General features: G+C 37.0%; 2 protein-coding genes, 1 long non-coding RNA gene and 1 other non-coding gene across 4 annotated transcripts in view; 3 read left to right on the top strand and 1 right to left on the bottom strand.

The window, feature by feature from the left end:
• LOC118814403 (neutral alpha-glucosidase AB-like) overlaps positions 1-11,224 on the bottom strand; it is a 32,420-nt gene extending 21,196 nt beyond the window's left edge. The window contains exons 1-6 of the mRNA XM_036579992.1: positions 11,158-11,224; positions 9,201-9,299; positions 8,597-8,705; positions 8,345-8,472; positions 6,002-6,181; positions 1,484-1,549 (exon numbers count right to left, since the gene is read on the bottom strand). Of these exons, the coding sequence (XP_036435885.1) occupies positions 1,484-1,549; positions 6,002-6,181; positions 8,345-8,472; positions 8,597-8,705; positions 9,201-9,299; positions 11,158-11,216 (641 nt within the window). The 5' untranslated portion in view covers positions 11,217-11,224. The remainder of the gene's footprint in view (positions 1-1,483; positions 1,550-6,001; positions 6,182-8,344; positions 8,473-8,596; positions 8,706-9,200; positions 9,300-11,157) is intronic.
• A 632-nt stretch (positions 11,225-11,856) lies between these two features.
• On the top strand, positions 11,857-13,941 carry LOC118814402. Its single transcript, XR_005007719.1, has 3 exons — positions 11,857-11,921; positions 12,587-12,618; positions 13,263-13,941. It is a non-coding gene; the product is annotated as an uncharacterized LOC118814402 (long non-coding RNA).
• Positions 12,282-12,416, top strand: LOC118815141. The gene has a single exon (XR_005007787.1). It is a non-coding gene; the product is annotated as a small nucleolar RNA SNORA57 (small nucleolar RNA).
• A 1,058-nt stretch (positions 13,942-14,999) lies between the features above and the next one.
• Positions 15,000-21,424, top strand: LOC118814401 (phospholipase A and acyltransferase 4-like). Its single transcript, XM_036579991.1, has 4 exons — positions 15,000-15,403; positions 16,865-16,970; positions 20,250-20,518; positions 21,173-21,424. The coding sequence occupies exons 1-4, from the start codon at positions 15,293-15,295 to the stop codon at positions 21,296-21,298; spliced, it is 612 nt and encodes a 203-aa protein (XP_036435884.1). The 5' UTR covers positions 15,000-15,292; the 3' UTR covers positions 21,299-21,424.
• The last annotated feature ends 401 nt before the right edge of the window (positions 21,425-21,825 follow it).

Genomic DNA, 21,825 nt, shown 5'->3' with positions numbered 1-21,825 from the left:
GTTAATACACACTTATTTTGAAACTGATGTCTGCAACACAGTTAAAAAAAAAAAAGTTGGCACAGGAGCAATTTAAGGCTAGAAATGTGTGAAATGTTCAAAAATGCTCTTGAACAAGAGATACAACCATGTCTGCGTATAAAAGGAGCATCCAAGAAAGGCCTAGTCCATTATCCACAAATACAAGTTACTAAAAGTCACTACGCCCAGCAGAGAGCACAGGCCAACAATGCCTAGAAACACCACTGACTTCTCTGGGCTCAAGCTCATCAAAAATGGACTGATGCACACTGGAAAAGTGTATTGTGGTCTAAGTTTTCAGACTGTATATAAAAATAATGAGCGTTGTGTTCTCCAGGCCAAAGAAGAAAAGGACTATCTAGATTGTTACCAGTGTAAAGTTCAAAGTAAAAAAGTAAAAGCCAGGGTCTGTCATAGTATCTGTGAGGGCATCTTTTTCAGGGAGGTCCATGCTAATTTCATCATGACAGCGGCAAGAAACATTCTGCATGTGTTACAACAGGATGGCTGCATAATCGGGGGCTAGGCTGGCCTGCCTGGAGTCTGAATCTCTCTACCTATAAAAATGTGTGGCGTATTACGAAGCAAAAAACACAACAACAAATGCCCTGTACAGTTGCGCAAAAAAATTCACAAAAGCTTCTTAAATGGCATCTTCAGTCCCTAAACGATTATTAAGAGTTGTTAAATGAGTTGTTAAGTGACACAGTGGTAAACATGCTCCTGTCCCAAATTTTGTAATGTGTTGCAGGCATCCAATTTGGACTGCGGCTATTTAAAAAAAATAAATGAATTAAATGATTTAAAAAAATAATAATAATAAAGCAAAATTTATCAAATGTTTTTGTACTGTTTTCAATTTAATATCTCAAACAGAATTTATTTGTCCCTGCTTTCTTTCTTCATTAGCATTTCACATACTATCTCAACTTTTTGGGAACTGAGGTTTATATTTTATGTAGCCTGCTTCCAAATTTGTCAAGAGACAAGGTGAGGCAGTGGTTTGAAACGCTAACCAAAGCTGTTTTAAAAAAAAAAATCAGCTGAAGATTAGAGAGATAAGTGTCAGTCAATGATTCTCACGCATCTATTCTTCTTTTTGAACACCTTCAATCAAAAATGGCTATTACTCATTTATTTGATACATAAATATGACATAATTGAAAACAATAAGGGCTGCACAATATGAAAACACTTAGACTGACCCTGCATTATTCTGACCAAAATTGTAGGGCCACGTGAATCTGGAACACTAAGTGAAATGTTTTTTTGTAATTTATTAAATGGCTCATTTGAAGCCTTGGGTGAGCTCAGTACTGCAAAAGACAACATTTCAATGGCAATAACAAACAATATATTGTGCGGCCCTAAAAAGATTAAAAAAAGATCACTTTTCCAAACACATGCACCCATGTACACACAGACACACACACGATCAAGAAGCAGGCCAAAGGGACGTTACCTAGAGAAAACGCTCTTGATCGAGTCCCACATGCTACCGACTGTGCTAGTAATTTTATGAGAGATACTGAGAGCATGGCAGAGAAGAGAGACAGAGTGGAGAGAAGGGGGCCCAGGAAAGAAAAGGAAAAGGAAAAAAAAGAGGAGAGGGGCAGAAAGAACAAAAAAAGAAGAAAAATGATGAGACGTTCTGTTAATGCAAACATTTTGCCAAACACTTTGAATTAACCAGAATCATTAGAGGGTAATAGAGGACACCCTTTCAGGGAGATAAATGAGAATGAATTTATCCTTTTTCATCTAAATGGAGCCTATTAATCTTATCTTATGCATAAATATTTGCTTGGCACAAAGCAGGAATTAGACACTTCCAATTGAGCTGAATGAGTTGGCAGGAATGAGAGATTTCGGAGTGAGCGTTTCCTTTGGGAAACATCCTCACACATTCCATGATCATACAGTACGAGTCAAATGTCTGGACACAGCTGGTTGAATGTATGTTTTGATTCAAAGGTGCTTATATGTTTGAAATTAGTTTCTAAAACAAATACTACATAATCAATGAAGTTGATTCCTGTGTATGAATTTATCTCCAAAATAAAAATGTAAAATGTATTTTTTCAAATAAAATGTAGAAAGCACAAAAAAGATAAAAACAAATTTTATAGGCATTATATTACTACATAATAAACATTATCTGTCAAATACACTACTCTACAAAAGTCTTCACTTATTTAACTTCCAGTTAAAATTAAGCAATTAAGTAAAATGTATTGCTTCTCAGTGTCAGTGAAAAAAAAGCACAAAACATATACAACAGAAAATTACACAGAAGTCTCAATAACAAAATATAACAATTTTCTTCAGTCCTTTCCTGTGACTTTCACTTTCCTTGCATGTGGATTATGTCCAAAGGGCTCTTGTACTGGAAATTAGATAAATGAAAGGTTTGGCCCAGTACTGTATCAGTAAAAATGTTAAAACTTAAAAGCAACATCATGATACGTCAGTATTACGGTTTAGATGATATACTGTACAGCAGTAGGAATCTACAAATGAACACTTTTTTACAGGGATTCTTTCTTACTGTACAATTCCTTTTGTCCTTCTTCATACTTCTGATGCCGTCGTTATTACTCTTCCACAATTAGAACAATCTTTCTGTGTCCAAACGTTTGACTGCTACAATTACGTACTGATCACAAACAACAAAACATCACAAACATTTAACAGACATATGTTTGCTAATGCAGCCCCCACACACTCTCATATCCTCAGTGACTCCTGATCCTCTCCACTGAAATGAACAGACACATTTCACAGAAGAAATCTCCAGTAGCACTAAATGCCACTTTTAAATTCTGAAGGTTGACAAGAGGCAGTGAATGATATGCATAGGATCAAGGAGACAAGCTTGGGCTCCATTCACAAGGCACTGGCAGCTCTTTCTTTTTTAAATTACATTCTGTTTTTGCACAACAGACCAGTACAGTACATTACAATGGTGATTTACATAGCATACGTAAATAACGCAAATGTCAAAAAAACCCTGAAATTATAAATATTATGTATAAGATCCTTAGGTATCCCCATACTAACTTAAAATTAACTGAGATTTAGGCCTGAATGAATGCAGCCCCTCCAAAGTAAGTTAGTGAGGCAGACAAAGAAATGCAACTATAAGGAATGAAAGTGCAGATTAATAAGCTGGTGAACCAAAATAAATAGATATAAAACACAAAAAATAGCTGTGTTCAGAATATAGCGCAGCAGTATGAAAATTTTGTGGCCAATAATATGGGCCAATATAATTTTAGATTCATGTTTTAATGTTATGTTCTATTAGTTTTAGTCAAACAGTGCTTTACTGATTAATATGTCAGGTTTCTAAAACTCAAATAAAAAAACAGAAACTCACAAAACACTTAAATATACAAGTACTGGTGTTATGGGGGCAACACGGAAATCTCTGCAGTCTGGTTTCTGTTAATTAGCATTTATTTCACTTCATTTTATTCAGTTCTCTCCATTTTTTATTCATAATTATATTCTTGTTCTCAAATTTTACATTTTTTACTATACTAACTGTGATAGTATTTGTGTTCAGATTCACCATCATATTATCACATATCTGTTTTAAGATATTTTGGTAATTAAGGATTTTTAAAATGACACACTGGACTAGTATTTTACATTGAACCAAATTATTCTAGTTCAGTAGTTCCCTGTGGTCCTAGGGAATCCCTGCCCTTGACATTTGAATGTTTCTCCTGCTCCCAACATACTTGATCCCACTAATTAGCTCATTAACAAACCCTTGATGACTTGAAGGTGGTGTATTGGGAAGAGGGAAAACACTAAAATGTGCAGGGCAAGGAGTACTCCAGGACCAGGGCTGGGAAGGTGTGTTATAATTTATTTTAAAGCTATGAAGTCTAAACGATCACTGTAGACATGTTAACTATCAACTCATAATCTCAAAATCACCCACCCAATCTATGTTAATTTTACATTAAATTGACAACACCAGGTTTTAAATATGTATTTACTGATGAAGCTGGTGTGAAAAACAACAGAATTAGAAAAGCTCTAATGCACTGAGCTTTTATTTTGATGCACTGTCACTGTTTGTTAAGAGGGGCTTTTATTATGGCACAGTGCAGTGTGGTGCTATATTTTAACAAGTGAGCCTTGTGATCATTCATAATTACTAGCTGTATGTACAGCATTCAGTTCCACAAGTGAGAATATAATGTGTGCCATGTCTTAGAATGATTTTAAAGCAACTGTGTCTAAGAAACAAGATCAGTCACAGACACCCGATCCATTATTTAAAGTCATTATTGGTTCGGATACCAATCCAATGTATGAAAGTGGGGCATCACTGGTTGTAAATATCAGTAAATAATATTAGCCTGACCTATACACGCTCTAGTACATACTATGTCAGGCTCTAGTATAGTATGTCACAGTACTAAATAGTATGGCTTTGATTCACATCTAAAAATGTACTGCTTATTCCATAGTTGCTCTCCAGTCAGTTCACTATATAACAACCACTCTGTGGTGAATAGTGAACCAATTAACGAGTGAACCATTCTGAACACAATTTTTCTGGTTAGTGATGGTAATGAGAGAGGCACGAAGAAACACAAATACCTAATGACAAAGAAGCATTTTCATGTGCCCAGAAAAAAATATTCAGATACTTGGCACCTGGCAACAACTAGCACCTGGAGCCCTAAGCTCTTTTTTGCAGTATAAAAACATACAAGCATGTTATATCCACTAAACTATGTTAATATCCACTAAAACACAAAAAGATTTGTCTGTTAGTTTGGACAAGAGTTCTTGATAATACAGTCATATGCAAAAGTCATAACACCCCATACCCCCTAATAACGGCTAGTAATACCCCTGGTCAAATTGATTTTCGAGGAGAAAATAAGTTAAAACCTTAAAAATCTTCTACAGAGATCAAATCTAAATATGGCACTTCACATCACATTTTAGCGCACAATTACTGTGTATTTGCTGTGTTTAACATATTGGAAAAAGTGAAATATAAATATTAAAAAACATAAAAGACGAAAAGTGCCATAAACACATTTATGTTTTTTGTAAACAATATGTTAAATTCAGAAAATACACAAAAAATATTCATTGAACTGGGCAGAAGCGTGTTCTCCATAAAGGATGTGCACTTATTTTCACTCAGAAAATCAACACAGCATGCAATCTGACCAGGGACACCCAAACTGCAACTGTGACAATAATAATCAGAGGTCTTCAGATACATTTTAAAGCCTTTTGATGGCAACTGATGTGCTGTACTGTTCTGTTGGGTGACTGTTCATATATCGAGAAGAAACAATTTATTGTCTATCTCTGTGTATTAAAAAGTGAATACTGATGTGATTCCATCCATAGCAGAGCATTTTCACACCACTGGTTTGTTTTCTTTGTCTAGCTTTACCTTCTTACTGGTCCAAACTGTTCTGACAAATAATATAATTTAGCTTGTTTACTATACTACCCTGACCACGATAGTCAATGCTTTTCCATGAGCATTCTCATGATTAATACTAGTGCTGGGCGATACCACTAAAATGAAATGTTATCAGATGGTATGTTAGTATGCATTAATAAATTTAATACGTCCATGCTTTCTGAGTGCTGCTACTCTATGCTAAAAGAATGCTTTAACATAGCTTGATTTTACTGGACTACTTTGTAGGGATATGCTTCTTAAAAATATACCAAATGGAACCTGACACAGTATTGTAAACGTTTTTCTCTATGCTCTATGACTACAGACTCTCAATTTCAATACGAGTTAAAAATTCTTCTGAATAAACCAGGTGTGTGAATGCCTTTGACCATTTCTCAGTAGCAGAGACCATTTCAGTTACTTCTTCGCTGCATATTAGACAACAAGATATCCAGACACTAAACCTTAACCCTAAATGATCTGATGAACCAGAACCTGGCTTTATACAGCAGCTGAGGGACGACTCACGTGTCCTTGCGCAGACGCAGGTGCTCGAAGGTCAGCAGGCCACGGGAGTTGAGGGACAGCAGCACTGTGGGGCCCTCCACGATGTCGAGGCGAAAAGGGCGTGCACTGACGATCACCCTCTGCTCATCAACCCCCAGAGAGAGCACCAGGCCGTTCTCATCCTGAGCCACCAACGTCATTCTGACAACACAGAGCACAACTCAAATGATCACTGGTTCACACTGCAAGAAAAAGTTCTCAATTCCAATTTACAGCTTACATCAGATTTTCTGAGTGAAGGGAGTGAGTAGCAATAGCAGCACTGGCATAAAGTTAGCTAGCTACTATATGCAACTAGCAGTGCTGTTCTGGCTGAATTTGCTTTCTCTTACTTCAAAAGAATGCCTAGTTACAGTTACATGACTGACTCATCTAATATTTACTTAACAGATGAGTACTGAGAAATATTTTTTAAAAATGAGGAGGAAGAGAGACGCGTAGCTCACAGAGAAGCGATCTGCAGTCATTTAGCTAGCCTACACCTTACAGAAATACAGTCAAAAGAAAGGCTGCATCTTAGAGAAGCACACTTTGTTCATTTCAGCAGCCAATATTCGAGCAAAAGACATTCCTTAAGTCTCGGTCATGTCTTTGTTTTTAATATGTGTTTTTTCACTGTTATTCTCCAGCAGTGTATAAGAAATGGCAGGTAGACTGTAGTGTGACCAACCAAAAAAAAAAGACTCAGAACTAAATGTCATCTTTTTACAGCACTAATAAAGCCAAGAACTGTGCCAGGCAGCAGGTCACAAAATTAGTTAAAGGAATGCATATCATATATCAGCTTGATTTTAACAGAGAACACAAGCAAATGCTTGTATGGGTACCTCGATGCATATGATTTTTTTTTTTTGTACAGAATTTGGCAGTATTTTTACCAACATGTCAATTTACACGGGATTGTTATAACCTGAGGTTTTTTCTACGGCTCATTTTATAGAAGGTAAAAGGCACCTGAATCTTTACTGAGATGAAGAACACACAGTTCATAAACATGACTGACACAGGATATTTAGACAGGATTAAAATTACTGATAAACACCTGTAAAAATTACATCACCCGACCCCCTCATGTACAACTAATCTTGTTCAAATAGGGCTTTGGTGCTGTTAAAAACTGCATGTAACTGACACACCTATATAGTGTTTCAAATGAAAAAAAAAACCAACGTATTTGTTATAGCCGACTGTAATCACTGTACAGAAAAAAAAATTATGAATTTTGTTTGTTTTTTACGCTTTAGAGTTGGTGTCTCCCCTGACCCCCACTCCCGCCTCAGCACCAAAATAACTATCAAATCTGTGGAAAACACTGCAGCTGTTAATACCCCTAAAGAATGGAGTGAACCAAATATTGCCAAAACGTAACAAGCACTCTGTTCTCTCTCTCTTTAATGTATGGCTGATTATGATCGTCATTTGACTCACTCACAGCCTGCATCAATTGTTGCATCACATTTCACAGGGCCTGGGCTTGTGGGAGTCCTGGAAACTGTGTTTTAGGCCTCAGAGACAACATCCCAAGGCTCTAGTCCAAGCTTCATTTGTTTGTGACTGGTCCTTCATTTTCAGTCATGAGTAATAGTGCCTCAGTACCAGACATCATGTTTTCAGGCTGTGCTAGAGTGTTGGGTCCTAGTTCTTAGAGCCAACATCAGAAAGGCTATAGTCCAGGCAGTTTCCTGCTACAAGTGGTATAAATCAGTTTCTTAGGGTCCCCAAGCCACAAGGCACCCTACAAGTATGTAGTTATTTTTGTCAGTCATAATATTTGTGGAAAATATATAATGAAGACAATGTTGTGGCTTAATTTACATATTTCAGCTTGTTTTATTTTATTTATTATGTATTTTATTTATATAGCCGATTCAGTTGTTTAAGGATCTCCCTTATATATCAGTATAAAAAAAAAAATTGTCCTCACTTTTTGAAGTTTGATGTAGTAAAATTTCAAAACATACAGTTCACTACCCAGTCTGTACAGTTTAAGCTGAAAAAACAGCCCATTTGGTATTTAGCATTTTCAAAAAAGAAAACTAAACATATCTTCAATATAATATGTTTAATTCATTCATTCTTTTAAACACTGAAACGATTGGGATTAAGTCATGTTACTGTTTAAAATAATGATAAAAAGATTAATGATATATTGTAAATACATTACAGGTTGTACGCAGTAAACATAGACCTCCATGTTTAATACTTTTTAGGAGAGCCTTAACTGTAATCTGCATTCACTAGTATTCATTTTAATATACATTACTCAGTTTTATGTACTTGGTCTGTAGTGTAGAGTGGACTCACGGTTCAGTGGGTGGGTCAGTGATGAGGACGTCAGGAACCTCGTATCGAGGTTTGAGAGGCTTCAGCTCATTAATTTTAACACGCGTCATGTTGCCCTGGAGTCTGTAGAGCTCCAGCAGCAGACGCACCTACATACACACAGAAACAGAGGCCGGATTATTTATGTACTTACAATACAATTTTACAATAGGAAACAGAAATGTGAAATATAATAGTGTTATAGTATAATAGTGTGTTCTACCATTCTCTGACCTTGTTATTATCATTGATGAGCTGCAGGGTGATCCTGGAGTCACTGAGCTCCAGAGTATCCAGCAGAGCTCTGTATGGAGACTGACCTGGCTTCAGCTCTCTTTGACGCCTGCGCACGCACACATACACACACTCAAGAATATAATATTGATTCATCTAGAACAAACCATTTGAGAGACATATCTAACATCTTCTTGTGAGCATATAAAGTTGTATACAAAAGTCTGAATGCTCCTGGTCAATTACATGTTGAGTTTCCAAGTGAAAATAAGTTAACACACTCTACAGAGAACAAACTTAGGTATACCAATTATTTTTTTCCCCCAATGTGTTAAATTTAGCAAATAAACAGTAATTGTGCATTAAATGTGCAGATGTGAGTTCTCTGTGGAGGATGTATACTTATTTTCATGTTAAAAAAAAAAATCAACAAAACATGTTACACAACCAGCGGCACCCAGATTTTTGCATATGACTGTAAACAAAACCACTTGGTACACTCTGGGAGCAGTATCTTACAGAATTACACAGTGTCATCAAAAATGAATGAAAAGGTGGCTTTATTTTCTCCAAATTGTCATTTTCTCTGTCATGCTGTACTCACTTGCAGAAGGAGCTCTGTTCGCACGTTTTGAAGTTGCTGCGATCCACAGCTTCTGCACCGAGACAAAGAAAAAGCAGTGCGACCAGCAATGGCACCATCCTGCAAAAGAAGACGGTGCTTGGTAAGAAACTCTTCTTTGAAAGAGCATTCCTAAAGCTGGTGTATATTATGTAGTTTTCTATAGTGCAACACTGCATCCCTCAACCTCATCAGTTTGAAAGAAGTCATGATTTCGTATCGTTTTCGAGTTTTCCCCAAACATGAGTTCTCTCACTACAATACCCAGCATGCATTACGCAAAAATATCACACAATTACTGGCAGTCCCTACAATGCTTAACAAATCCTGATGCTAGCCACTGATCTACATGTAATAAACCTGTAGTTTTATATACACAGATCAGCCATAACATTAAAATCACCTTGTTTCTACACTCATTGTGCATTTTATCGGCGCTGCTTAACATACAAGTGCACTTTGTAATTCGACAATTCCAGACTGTAGTTCATCTGTGTCTCTGCATACTTTGTTAGCCCCCTTTCACCCAGTTCTTCAATGGTCAGGACCCCCACAAAACCACCACAGAGAAGGTATTATTTATTATTTGTTCCTCAGTAATGCAGTGACACTGACATGGTGGTGGTGCATTAGTGTGTGTTGCTCTGGTACAAGGGGATCAGACACAGCAGTGCTGCTGGAGTTTTTAAACACTGTGTCCACTCTATTAAACACTCCTACCTTGTTGGTTCACCTTGTAGATGTAAAGTCAGAGACATTAGCTCATCTATTGCTGCATCCTTCATCAGTGGTCACAGGACGCTGCCCACAGGACGCTGTTGGCCGGATCATTTTGGCTGGTGGACTATTCTCAGTCCAGCAGTGACACTGAGGTGTTTAAAAACCCCAGAAGCACTGCTTTGTCTGATCCAGTCGTACCAGCAACACACACTAACACATCACCACCACACCAGTGTCACTACAGTACTGAGAATGATCCACCATCCAAATAATACCCACTCTGTGGGGGTCCTGACCATCGAAGGATGGGGTGAAAGTATGCAGAGAAACAGATGGACTACAGTCTGTAATTGTAGAAGTACAAAGTGTGCTTATATGACAAGTGGAGCTGATAAAATAATTCTGTTGCAGTTTCAGCCAGTTTACAGCTCTCTCTGAAGCATCTGAAGTCTTTCAAAATCAACCTCCACCTTCAAGATACATCATCAAGAGGGCGTTTATCACTTTAGAGTCCACTGTAGCATTGTCTGAAAAATGCGACTACGCAAGTTCACATAGCACATAGCACTGGTTACACTTTTTAAATTTCAACCGGAGTGTCCCTTTAACCTTTGCAACTTGACTGCTGCTTTTACAGAGTCGAGCATTACACACAGCACTGTATGACTAAACGAGGTGCGACGAAACCTGAAAACGAACATAAAATATAACTAACGAAATGCCGGTCAACTACAAGATAGACTCGCTGTCACCGCTCCTGTATATTAATATTAACGTTAGCTAATATAGGGTTAATGCTTTAACATACGACGTTCAACGTTCGACGTCCATATGACGATAGTTCTAATATCGTGTTGAATAATGAAAGACTGAACACCACAAGCAAGCTAGTTTGCTTAACCTTCATTTTAGGGGCTGGGAAAAGGACAACGACATTGAGAACTGCGCAGTTAAATAAATCCCCTATGAATGAACAAGATAGCTCGCTAGCGGCTAAAGAAGCTAAAGCCTTCCTTTAAAGCCTCTCCTAAATTTCTCTTCACTCAGTTACCAGCAACATTGCGTTATCGTTTAACGTTATCTGGACGCTACACGAGGACCACGACTAAGTTAATAAACGAAACGAGACTGCATTTTAAAGGCTGCTGTTCATTTTATATTTTAATTCCAATATATTCTAAATATATAATCCTATTAACCAAGCTGACAACTGCAGTACCTGTCAACAGAAGGCGCCATTTTTGCTGCTATGAACTTCGCCCCCTCCGGCTCTGTCATGTGTGATATAAATCCCTCCTTCACATAGAACTACAACAGCTAGGAGCACGTGTTTATTTCTAGGAATTACACTTTTATACCGTCACGTATTCGCGGTGAAGGACACTGTGATAATATTTTCAAAGTAAAATTCATGGAGACGTTTATTTATATAATTATTCTGCTAAATCTTTTTTGAGATGCTTTATTGCACAGAGAAAGAGATGGACAATTCAACAACTGACTGCAAAAGAGTTATAAAAATATTACCTCTATTTATACGTGTTACAGTATTAATTGCTAAAAGGATCTTTAATTGATTTAAATTAGGGTGCGTAAATACAGTTCATGGTTTTTTAAATAAAGAAATGTAAGGGTTCTTTTTGAAACTTTATATTTGTGAATATAGAATTTTGACAAAAATAATTCACACGTTCTCTTCTCCAGTACATGCACGAAAAAGCTTAAGTCTCTCTGGAGTTTCTTTCTAAAAAAAAAAAATCAAAGTAATTCATACTGTTTCGTTCACTCCATTATTTTATATCTAGATCTGAGATGACGTAGGTCGGGTGTTGCCAGGAGTCTTTCGACGATTGGCTGTTTTATTCTGGGCGCTGATGACGACACCGCTCATATAAAAACGATGGGGAAGGGTGGGATAGTTCTCTTTAGCGGTGGTGCGAAGAAGGGAGGGTTAGGCTACGAGGTCTTTTGGTTTCTGTTTATGTAAGTCTGTTTTTTTTTTTTTAATCGATGTTGCTTATGTTGTTTTGTGTCTCTTTTTATACACGTTCTTTTGTGTTTTTAAGTGTATACATTTTGTTTAGAGGATAATGGTCGAAGTGCATAGTGAACTTAGTGGCGCTGGCATTAGTTTCGATAGACGCCATTTTGTTGAAGAAAATTTCCTTGTTCACCTCCAGTGGTGTGCTAGTTACATTCGTCTTGCACTCGAGCCCGAGGCCCCACAATGTAACTGCTGCATCATTTAAGGTGGAACGGGAGGCTGGCGAATAGGAAGCCAACTTCAGCCTTGTGTTTTGTTGAGTTTAGTGTGAAATTTGTCATGTCCTTTCTATTTGGAAACCTCCTTTCTTGGCATGCACGGAGGTTCTCCGTACTCGTGTGTGTATGTGATGGAGGAATATAAGTGCCAGTGCTATGTCTTCGGTACCAGCTTGTTCCCATAAGCTGGTTCTATCCTCAATCACTGGTACATGCGTTTTACCTAACCTAGTTACAGCTGCATGGGCTTAACTTCAACGATTAATTAGTCGACGTAACTTTGAGAGTCGCTAATAGGCCAATATGTAAGCCAAGTCCGTGCGATGCCGTCCGATGTAACGTTAGCTGGCTTGATTTAACGGCTGTTTCCTGCTCTTTTATTCTAGGTGGGTTCTTGGCAACACGTTTGCAGGACTCGGTGAGTATTAACTAGTTTTCAGTTTTTTGTTTACCCGACTACGGGCACTTTTAGCATGTAGACGTGGTCTTGAGTGTAATAACACGTTTTTTGTACAATGGTTACCAAATGCAATGATTAAATCTAATTTACAAAGTATGTTTTGGCTGTAAATGCCAGTTTTATTCGTGTCCCACAACTGTGCTGATGTTACTGGGCAACTGTTTGCCATTCATAGGTAATCAGTAAAACATACTGAAACAGCTTAGAATACTGTAGAGATGCTTTAATTTAGATTTGTTCAATATGTTCAATTTTGTACTGCTTATATGTAGTACAGACTTAATAGACCTCAACAAAAAAAAGTTCTAAACATTTGGTCAGCCACAAGTGCCGATAGTTGCTACATATATAGGCATTTCTGAATCACTGGCCCATGCTGGTTGTGAACGCAAGCCTCCTCATATTGGCACACGTGGGGTGTACTGTGCCCATGTGTGTAATCTCTGGAGGAACAATATCCTGTCATAACGTAGCTGGCATCAGGAATTGGTTTCTTATGCTAGCTACTGTGTTGAGACAGTCTGTTTTTGCTTTGTGACATGAAGCACAGAGTTGCTGCTGGGGTAATGACATACAGAATTTCTGTTTGTCTTTATTTACAGGTATGTTTCAACTTGATGGGCATGCAGAGTATGGGTTCCTTTATTCTTCCCTGTGGAATGTGAGACTAGTGGGATGATCAGTGGGACACAGCTCTGCTCAGTTAAAGGGAAATTCCACTTTTTTTGCATTACTTAAGATGTCAGGTCATTCAGAGTGGTTTAATGTAAAATACACAATTCTAGAAAGTGTTTCACTGCATGAAATAAGAACCAGAAAAGTGCATTCATCAATTTAGCACTGTTTTACTCTCATAGTCCCTGTCAAAACAAATCTTTACCTAATTTGAAAATGCCAGCTGTAGTTCATGCTACCAAATAGACCAATATAAATGATCCAGAGTGGCTGAAGTCTTGTCAACATTAGCTTTCTTCAAACATTAGAATATTTTTATTTAGGTTTTTTCCCTGGACATATGAGGTTTTGTTCCAGCAATAATATTACCTGGACATGTGTAGGTTCTCTCATCCATCACTCTGGATAGCAAATAAAGTGCTTGTTTGCATAGACACATTGGTTCCCAACACCTGTGTTGTGTTGTAAAGAAATGAATGTCAATGCACAGTTTTTTCCATTAAACCACTCTAAAAGACAGTCTTTATATAATTTGTCAGTGTACTTGTGCAAGTCTGTAACTCTTTGGTAACTTGAATAAAATAAAGGTTTGATTTTCCATGTAAATTGGTGTTTTTTTTTGTCTTTCATAACTCAAGGATTATTATTTGTATTTGAAGTATGCATTTAAAGGCTTTGAACATTCAAACCAATAGCATTAGATTTATAATGCTTTAAATGGCACTTGGTGGTATGATATTTAATTGATGCAGAATATTTGGACCTTTGTATTTTATTTAATGGGATGAATTAAACTTGATGTACACATTAATACATGTTAGGCTACTAATGAGTTACAGAATAGTTCTGTAATTCTGAATAAGCTGAACACAAGACAAGGTTTTTTTTTTTTTTAGGGGTGAGGAAAGTACAAGTGTATCGCTTGTTAAATGGAAGCAATTAAGTGAAAGATGTGCCCGAGAATGTGGTGCTTTCATGTAGCTGGATTCATTGTTTTTCTAAAACATTAGTAGTGGTGTAAATTGGGCATGAAGATATGCATATTGAATTGGATGTTGCATGTATTTAGTTTTTGTTGACTTTTGTAACAGTGTTTAATGAAATGCTATATTTTTTATAAATGCTCTGCCCATTTTAAACTGACTTTTAAAGCAGTAAAGTAGAGCAATGTTTTGAATATAAAACATTTAAATGAGGTTTTTTTTTTGATAGTGGCCTAAAGCAGCTCTGCTGTATAATCGTTTCAACATAACCAGTTAGTACATATGCAAGAAGTGTTTTCATTTACTGTTGCTTTCAAGTGCATTTTTTTTCTGCTCATCCTTTCCAGTTTAAAATTCTGCTGAAGTGAGGGGTTTTGTGATCTTCCAATAGAATATTTCTTGATGAACTGGAATAGTAAAACTCATCAGTGTAGTAAATCAAAGATGGATGGATGTGGCCATCTCAGTGAAATTCTCAATGCATAAACAATCTGAAACATTGAGAATCCTGCTGTTGAAGCTAAGTAACCGTTAAGGACTTTTCCTGTCTAACCTCACAACACGGCTCATACCTTAAATAGGCTTGCTTTGTAATCCTTAACTACTTCCATGAGTGACTCTGCAGGTCACTTGCACTGATCTAGGAACAGTCTCCGATACTGAAATGTGCCTGATGCAATGAAAGAGGAAATTGAAGTGTGATCCCTGTTCAGCTCTATTGTGAAGGTCCTACCAACACCCCATTCTGTTAGTCTGCTATTTTAAGTGGATAATCTGATCTAAGAGTGAGTTTCCTGTACATCAACCATGGCTGTAGTCAATGCCATACTAGTTGTAGGACTCCACGACCATTAATTTAATACAGTGATTGAAACAGGTAACAAGATTTCTTCTGCAATGATAGAACCAGGGCCTGCTAGGGTTGGGATACCCAGATAAATTGGAAAACTACTTGGAATCAAGAAGTTTGGACCATGTGTGACATGCGACGGTCTCAAAGCTGGGGTGGCAGTGAACTCACGGTGGAAATTAATGCAAATCCGGCATTACCCAGATGGCGTAGAAGAGTTATTGCACCAACTTTGGTGAGTAATCACATGCAACGGTGGTTCTGAGGTTCTGTATTTTAGTCCTGAGCACACTTTTATTCATTCAGTTTATTCATTCATTTATACAGAGAGAACACATGTATATATACAATCAGATGCAAAATTTTGGGTCTCCCGGATCAAATTACATGTTGATTTTCTAAGTGAAAAGGACTTAAGCATAATTATTGTTTATTTGCTGAATTTAACATAGAAATATTTAAGACATAAACTATGCCTGTGCATTTTAGGGATAGTACATTTTAATAGAAATTGTCCATTAAAATATGCAGAAAGACACCATATATATGTGTTTTCTCTGTTGAGGATTAACTTATTTTCACTTATAAACCAACAAAATGCAATTTGTTTAGGGGTTTTCAAATTTTGCATGCAACTGTATGCATGTGAATATACAGCCCCTGGCCAAATTACACATTTTGTTCTTTCTATCCTTAAAATCCATTTTTCTCTGTCTAGTGGAGAACCAAGTGTTATATCTTAACTATACAAGGCTAAAAGCATTAAAACTAGGGGTGCTTTATAAATCAGCTAACCATGTATTTTCCAATAAATGGGAAAATTCTGTAAATTCAGTATTACATTTAGTAATTCTAGAACTACAAAGTACACCTATATGGTACGTGGACCTGATAAAATGTAAATATACAGTAGGTGTACCTAATAAAGTTGCCAAAAAGTGTTTATATAAAATTGTATAATAGAAGAAGTAATTACCAAACTGAACTACAATAGGCTTGCTCATTTCAGCGGCAGTGTGTAGAGATTTGCCAAGTTTGGCTATTATCTGAAAGTCCTACACCACAGTCATATACTCATTTCAGACATAAAAACAAATAAATAAATTTGAAAAACAATGATTTCGTTTTCTTCTTTTTGGAAATATCTAAAAACAGAGGCTTTTACATGCCTCCTTGCATTCCTCCATAAATGTTACCACTGGTCCCATTAAAGTATTATTAAAAACTACAAATACAATGATTTATATCAAACATTTCATGTTGTACTGCACTAAATCCAATTAAACAGAGTAATTAGACTCTCTTTGTAACCAAACTTGCAGTTCAAAGGTGTTTTTAAGTCCTGACCATATCTAAGATATGCTCAGAAAAAGCATATTGTGACGTATTGTGATATAATTGATCACAATAATGATAAATATTGTCATATTGCTCAGCTTTAAGTCCCATTAATATTGTACGGTCTCCCCCTACTCATGCTTTTTTCTTAAAGCATGACGCGGTCTGATTTTTGATATTTAAATGACCAACACGTGATGTCTGATGCTTTACCCACAAACTATCAGAAAAAATGTGGCAGTCTAAAAAACTTGTAGCACTCACAACTGTTTGAGCTATAGTCACATTTCTGAATTAAGTTCTGAATTAATTGGAGAGTATTTTCATATACTTCTGTTTAATATATTTTCATTTTCAGTATGGTAAGCCGCAACCAGGGGACCTTATTGAGATTTTTCGAGGGACATACCAACACTGGGGTTTATACATTGGCGAGGGTGACATCATTCACCTTGCACCTCCTTGTAAGTGCATTTTAAAAGGACCTACCAATGCCATTCAGTTATTTTAAAAAAAACCTCTGAAACCACTAGAAAAAACATAAATACAGCCACAAGCTGTGGGGTCCAAGCGCCTGAGGTCAATTAGGGCTTGTGGGTTTGCCTCTGATTTTAGAAGTTAAGGCTGATGATTGGCTCATTAAGAAACCACTATTTCTTTATTTAAGATTCCTAAGTGATATTTCCACTATAGTTTATACAGATGTGTCCACCATCCCTAATAGGGAATCAAACCCACAACCTTAGTCTTCAAAGGCAGATGTTTTCAGGGTGAGCCACAAGAGGCCTATCACAGTGCTGCATTTTTTATATTCATAAAACACCCACATTTTGTCATCTTGTATAAATGTTCCAAATTTAATTACAATCAGACAATTACTGATATATTTGTAGCCCTTTCAGACAGAATAAACTCACAACAATTTGTTTAAATCGTCACACTGTGATTAAAAGTCAATATGTTTTTAATAATTATTTATCTCCAGACTCCAAAGACAGTTTTAAGACCAACTTTGAGTAAAATAAATGTATTTGCAAAGTTTTAAATCTTTATGAGGTGTGTTGTTTGGATCCCTTATTGTTTTATTACTTTAACCATAGAGAGATACAATGATAATCTAGATTGTTGCCACTATATTAACCAATTTGTCAAAAACAGAGCATCACTGATGGACGCGTAGACGCTTATGTCAGAATTAGTCATTCTAACTGATTGATTCATATCTTGCAGCCATGCTGTGCTTAAAATGCAAGACTTGTTTAATATGCATTGAGCATTGTCAAAAAACACTTAAGCCAATAGTGAAGCTTGTGACTGTTATCTTTGAAGTCGCAATTTGCAGTTTTTGCTTAGGCTCCATCTGGTGGCCAGAGAATATATTGCCATTCCTGATTCTGTGGCCAAGATGTGTTTGTCAAATTTCCATATTTCCTGTGCAAGTTTGAAACATACATATAATGGCAAAGTTTCAGGTGTTAATGAGATGTGCAGTTTAAAACCAGTATCTTTTCTTTATTTTAATCAAATAAAGAAATAATGACATTTTAGTACATTTTCATCAGATTAAGCACTGTAGGGGCCCATGGAGACCAATTTAATATAAACTTTGCATGCTTCCTCAGACAATCGTTTTGTACAATATTTCCCAATTTGGTTATAATCAAAAAACGACTGATGGATTTGTAGCCCCTTATGTCAGAAAAAGCAAGTCCAAGCAGTTAAATTGATGTATCTGCCATTCTATGCAATAAAATCAATATTGTTAAATAATTATTTACTTAAATAGTCCACAGATTGTTTTAAGAAAGATTTGAAACAATTTGATTAAAATCTACAGACTTGTTCGAAAAGCTAATTTTTCAACTTTGAACAAATGCAGAAAAACTTTAAAGAATTAAAGTACTTTATTAGTAATGTATTTTTTGAATAACATCACCTTATGACCAATTGGAGTCAAACTAGATAAGCTACTGGAGAGTGCCTATGTGGACACATCATGACATCGTGACTGGCCAATGCTAAGCCCTCCAAATCTATTTAAATCTGTTTAAATCTTAATCGCCAATGGCAGCCATATTTGTAAACAAAATATAAAGTAAAATAGCCCATTGTTTCAGTATGCAAAGTTTCAACTCAATCGGGCAAACAGTTGCTGAGAAACAGTTTTTTTTTATATCATAGTGCCCCCTATGGAAAAACTGGTGTCGAGCTTGATCTGTAACCATTTTTGTGAATTAAGCTCCACCCAAAAGAGTTTAATTGGCACGTGGCAGCCATATTGCTTACAAATGTCAATGTTTTTTGATAAATATTTAAGTTTAGGATCTTGCAGATATTTTGAAATCAGTTTAATGAAGATACGTTGAAAAAAGTAGAACAAGTTCACAAAAAACAAGGTTTTTACCTTGGGCTGTTTTGAGTTTTTGATGAATTTTGGTTTAGTATGAGTCAAGAAACCAGCAGCACCAAGAATTATGTCTGTAACTATCTCAGTTTAGGAGATACGGATCAAATCTTAAAACACTATGCTGTAGTGCCCCCTTTGGGCCAGTCAGTCTCATCTTCTGTGCCTGAGAAGCAGGGGCGTGTTTTACATGGAGATGTACATTGTTTCGTATGGATTTATAGAATGTATGGATTTATAGACACTTATGTCAGAACAAGCCAGGCCAAACAGTTTGATTGATGTCTTGAGGCCATTCTGTGCATTTAAAATTAAGATTTTTTTGATAATTATTTACTTACAGGGCGGCACGGTGGCTCAGTGGGTAGCGTGCCTCACAGCAAGAATGGCCTGGGTTCGACTCCTAGACTAGGGTCGTTTCTGTGTGGAGTTTGCCTGTTCTCCCCGTGTCTGCGTGGGTTTCCTCCGGGTATTCCGGTTTCCTCCCACAGTCCAAAAACATGCAGTCAGGCTGATTGGACATGCTGAATTGCCCCTATGTGTGAGTGTGTGTGTGTGACTGTGTCTGTCTGTCTGCCCTGCGATGGACTGGCGACCTGTCCAGGGTGTATCCTGCCTTCTGCCCATGACAGCTGGGATAGGCTCCAGCACCGCAACCCAGAAGGATAAGCGGTTTAGATGATGTATGTATTTACCTACAGACTCCACAGATTGTTTTGAGACAATTTGATTAAAATCCACAGACTAGTTTGAAAAGCTCATTTTTCAAACTTTGAATAACTGCACAAAACCTTTAAGAATTTGAATACACTTGTATTTCAAAAATGACGACATAATTTATTTTTATCCAAGATACAATTAATAGGACATATCCTTGTTTTTATTGAATAGTGCCACCTCATGAAAGATGAGAAACTTGATAGGCTATTAGAGATTGCCTAAGTGGACAAGTCATTCAATTTTCATGATTGGCCAATGCAAAACCCTCCAAATGCCTCTTGAAAGCTTATTGGCCAAAGCCAGCCATATTTGTCCAATTATTGAGTTGTCCTGAATATCTATATTACAAAGTACCCTGCAAAGTTTCAGCTCAGTCGGCCAAGTAGTTGCTGAGAAACAGTTTTTTGGATATTATATGATGATTCATCAAACGATTCTGCACCACAGCTACCATTTTTCTGATGTGCTTGTTTGGTCACAAAATGTCTGTTTCACAGAGGTCCACTTATGATTGGACATGATTTTTATTTATGGATAATGTTTTGAATGTAACCAGCAGATGGCGAAGGTCTGCACTTTCCCTCCCCATTGTTCTTTATCCATCTTCTCTCTACCTCAGGTGAGACTGCAGGAGCAGGGCCTAACTGCCTGATGTCCGTTCTGTGTGACAAGGCCATAGTGATGCGAGAGGGGCTACACCAGGTGGTGGGCCATGACAGATTCCACGTCAACAACCTTCTAGACTCCAAGCACAAGCCGAGGAGCGTATGTGTCATTCTGCGTGACGCGCTTAGTCTGGCTGGCCTGGAGATGCCCTACTGTGTTCTGAGAGGAAACTGCGAACACTTTGTTACAGAGCTGAGATATGGGAGAGCGGAGTCAAGACAGGTAAATGATCCACTGTGTACATAACCTTTATGTCCAAAGGTTTGTGGACTGTGAAAAGAAGTTAACACATCCTCCACATCCTCTAAAGGACCATGGATTTGCATGTTTTTTACTCTGTTTGTCTGTGATAAGTTGAGTTATTTATATCATGACATAACAACTGTTGTTTTCTGGAGATCTCTAAATATTCATGCCATAATCACAACATAACGAATGCTATCTCAATAAAAGAACATTATTTTGATAATTTGATAATGACAAATATTATAACATCTTGTGAAAACCTTAGCCCAGTGCTGGGGGGCTTTATACCTCTCTAGCTGATGCTTGGCAATTGGGCGTGATGACCTTAGGCTCATGTGTAGCTGCTCCAGAGCTTCCCATTTTATTGCCATTGCTTTTCTATGGAGATTATACAAACTGTGTGTGTGCAACTGAAACCCTGTATCAGCAATGGTCAAAAAAACCTTAAAATAGATGAATTCACAAATTAGAAGCAGTGTCTGGAAACTTTTGAACATATAGTGTAAGTCAGCTGCTTTGGTTTGGTATTAAAAATGGTGTTATTGGACAGCCTATTCTTTTAAATAGAGATTTTCATTAAATATCACATACTTTAATGCTCAGCAACCTATGCCTCTCCCCTGTGTTCAGATTCATTATGCAGTGAAGATTGGTGTGCGGACCATGGCCATTGGCATGAAGGTTCTAACTAACGCATCAAACATCGCCAGAAAAAAAGAAAAGGAAAAATCCTTGAAAATCATCCCAAAACTGTGAAAGCAGGAGGACAATTGTGCCTTTTCTTTGGAACAAAGCTTAAGACATATAGAAATTTGACTGGCAGCTGGTTTATGTGAATCTGTTCTGGGCAAACCATATGCAAACCATATGCAGTACACATCAGGTACCATGTCACTTTTTTTTTTCCAATAATTTATTTCTTTTTTGGCTTTCATGCTCATGAAAGGCACATTTCACTATACCTACATTCTTAACCCTTATTTACAGGCACATTAATATTCTCTTATGAACTGCTTTATTCTTTAAATGAACTGCATGACAATTGTTCTTACATTGGATCACAGTTTCTTGTTCTTCCTGTTATACTTTCCAGTGGGTTACATGATGCAGTTACACTACAAAGGTATTTTAAAATATCATAACAGAAGGCCAATAAAGATTATTAACTTCTGGATCGACTCATGTGGTAGGCCACTGTACAGTAAGAAGCCTGCATGTTCCAAAAAAGTTGGGACAGAAGGTAAAAAGCAAATAAAAAATAGAAAGCATCATTTTGTAAACTG

This window comes from Colossoma macropomum, unplaced genomic scaffold, assembly GCF_904425465.1.
Source record: "Colossoma macropomum unplaced genomic scaffold, Colossoma_macropomum, whole genome shotgun sequence".
NCBI classification, from domain to species: domain Eukaryota; kingdom Metazoa; phylum Chordata; class Actinopteri; order Characiformes; family Serrasalmidae; genus Colossoma; species Colossoma macropomum.
This window is presented reverse-complemented; position numbering and strand designations above follow the sequence as displayed.

Excerpts from the sequence above, each read along its gene's own strand:
- LOC118814401 (XM_036579991.1), top strand. The coding sequence starts at position 15,293 with ATGTGTGACATGCGACGGTCTCAAAGCTGGGGTGGCAGTGAACTCACG. Across the intron at positions 15,404-16,864 it reads GAGTTATTGCACCAACTTTG|TATGGTAAGCCGCAACCAGG; the intron begins GTGAGTAATCAC and ends TTTCATTTTCAG. Across the intron at positions 20,519-21,172 it reads GGAGAGCGGAGTCAAGACAG|ATTCATTATGCAGTGAAGAT; the intron begins GTAAATGATCCA and ends CCCTGTGTTCAG.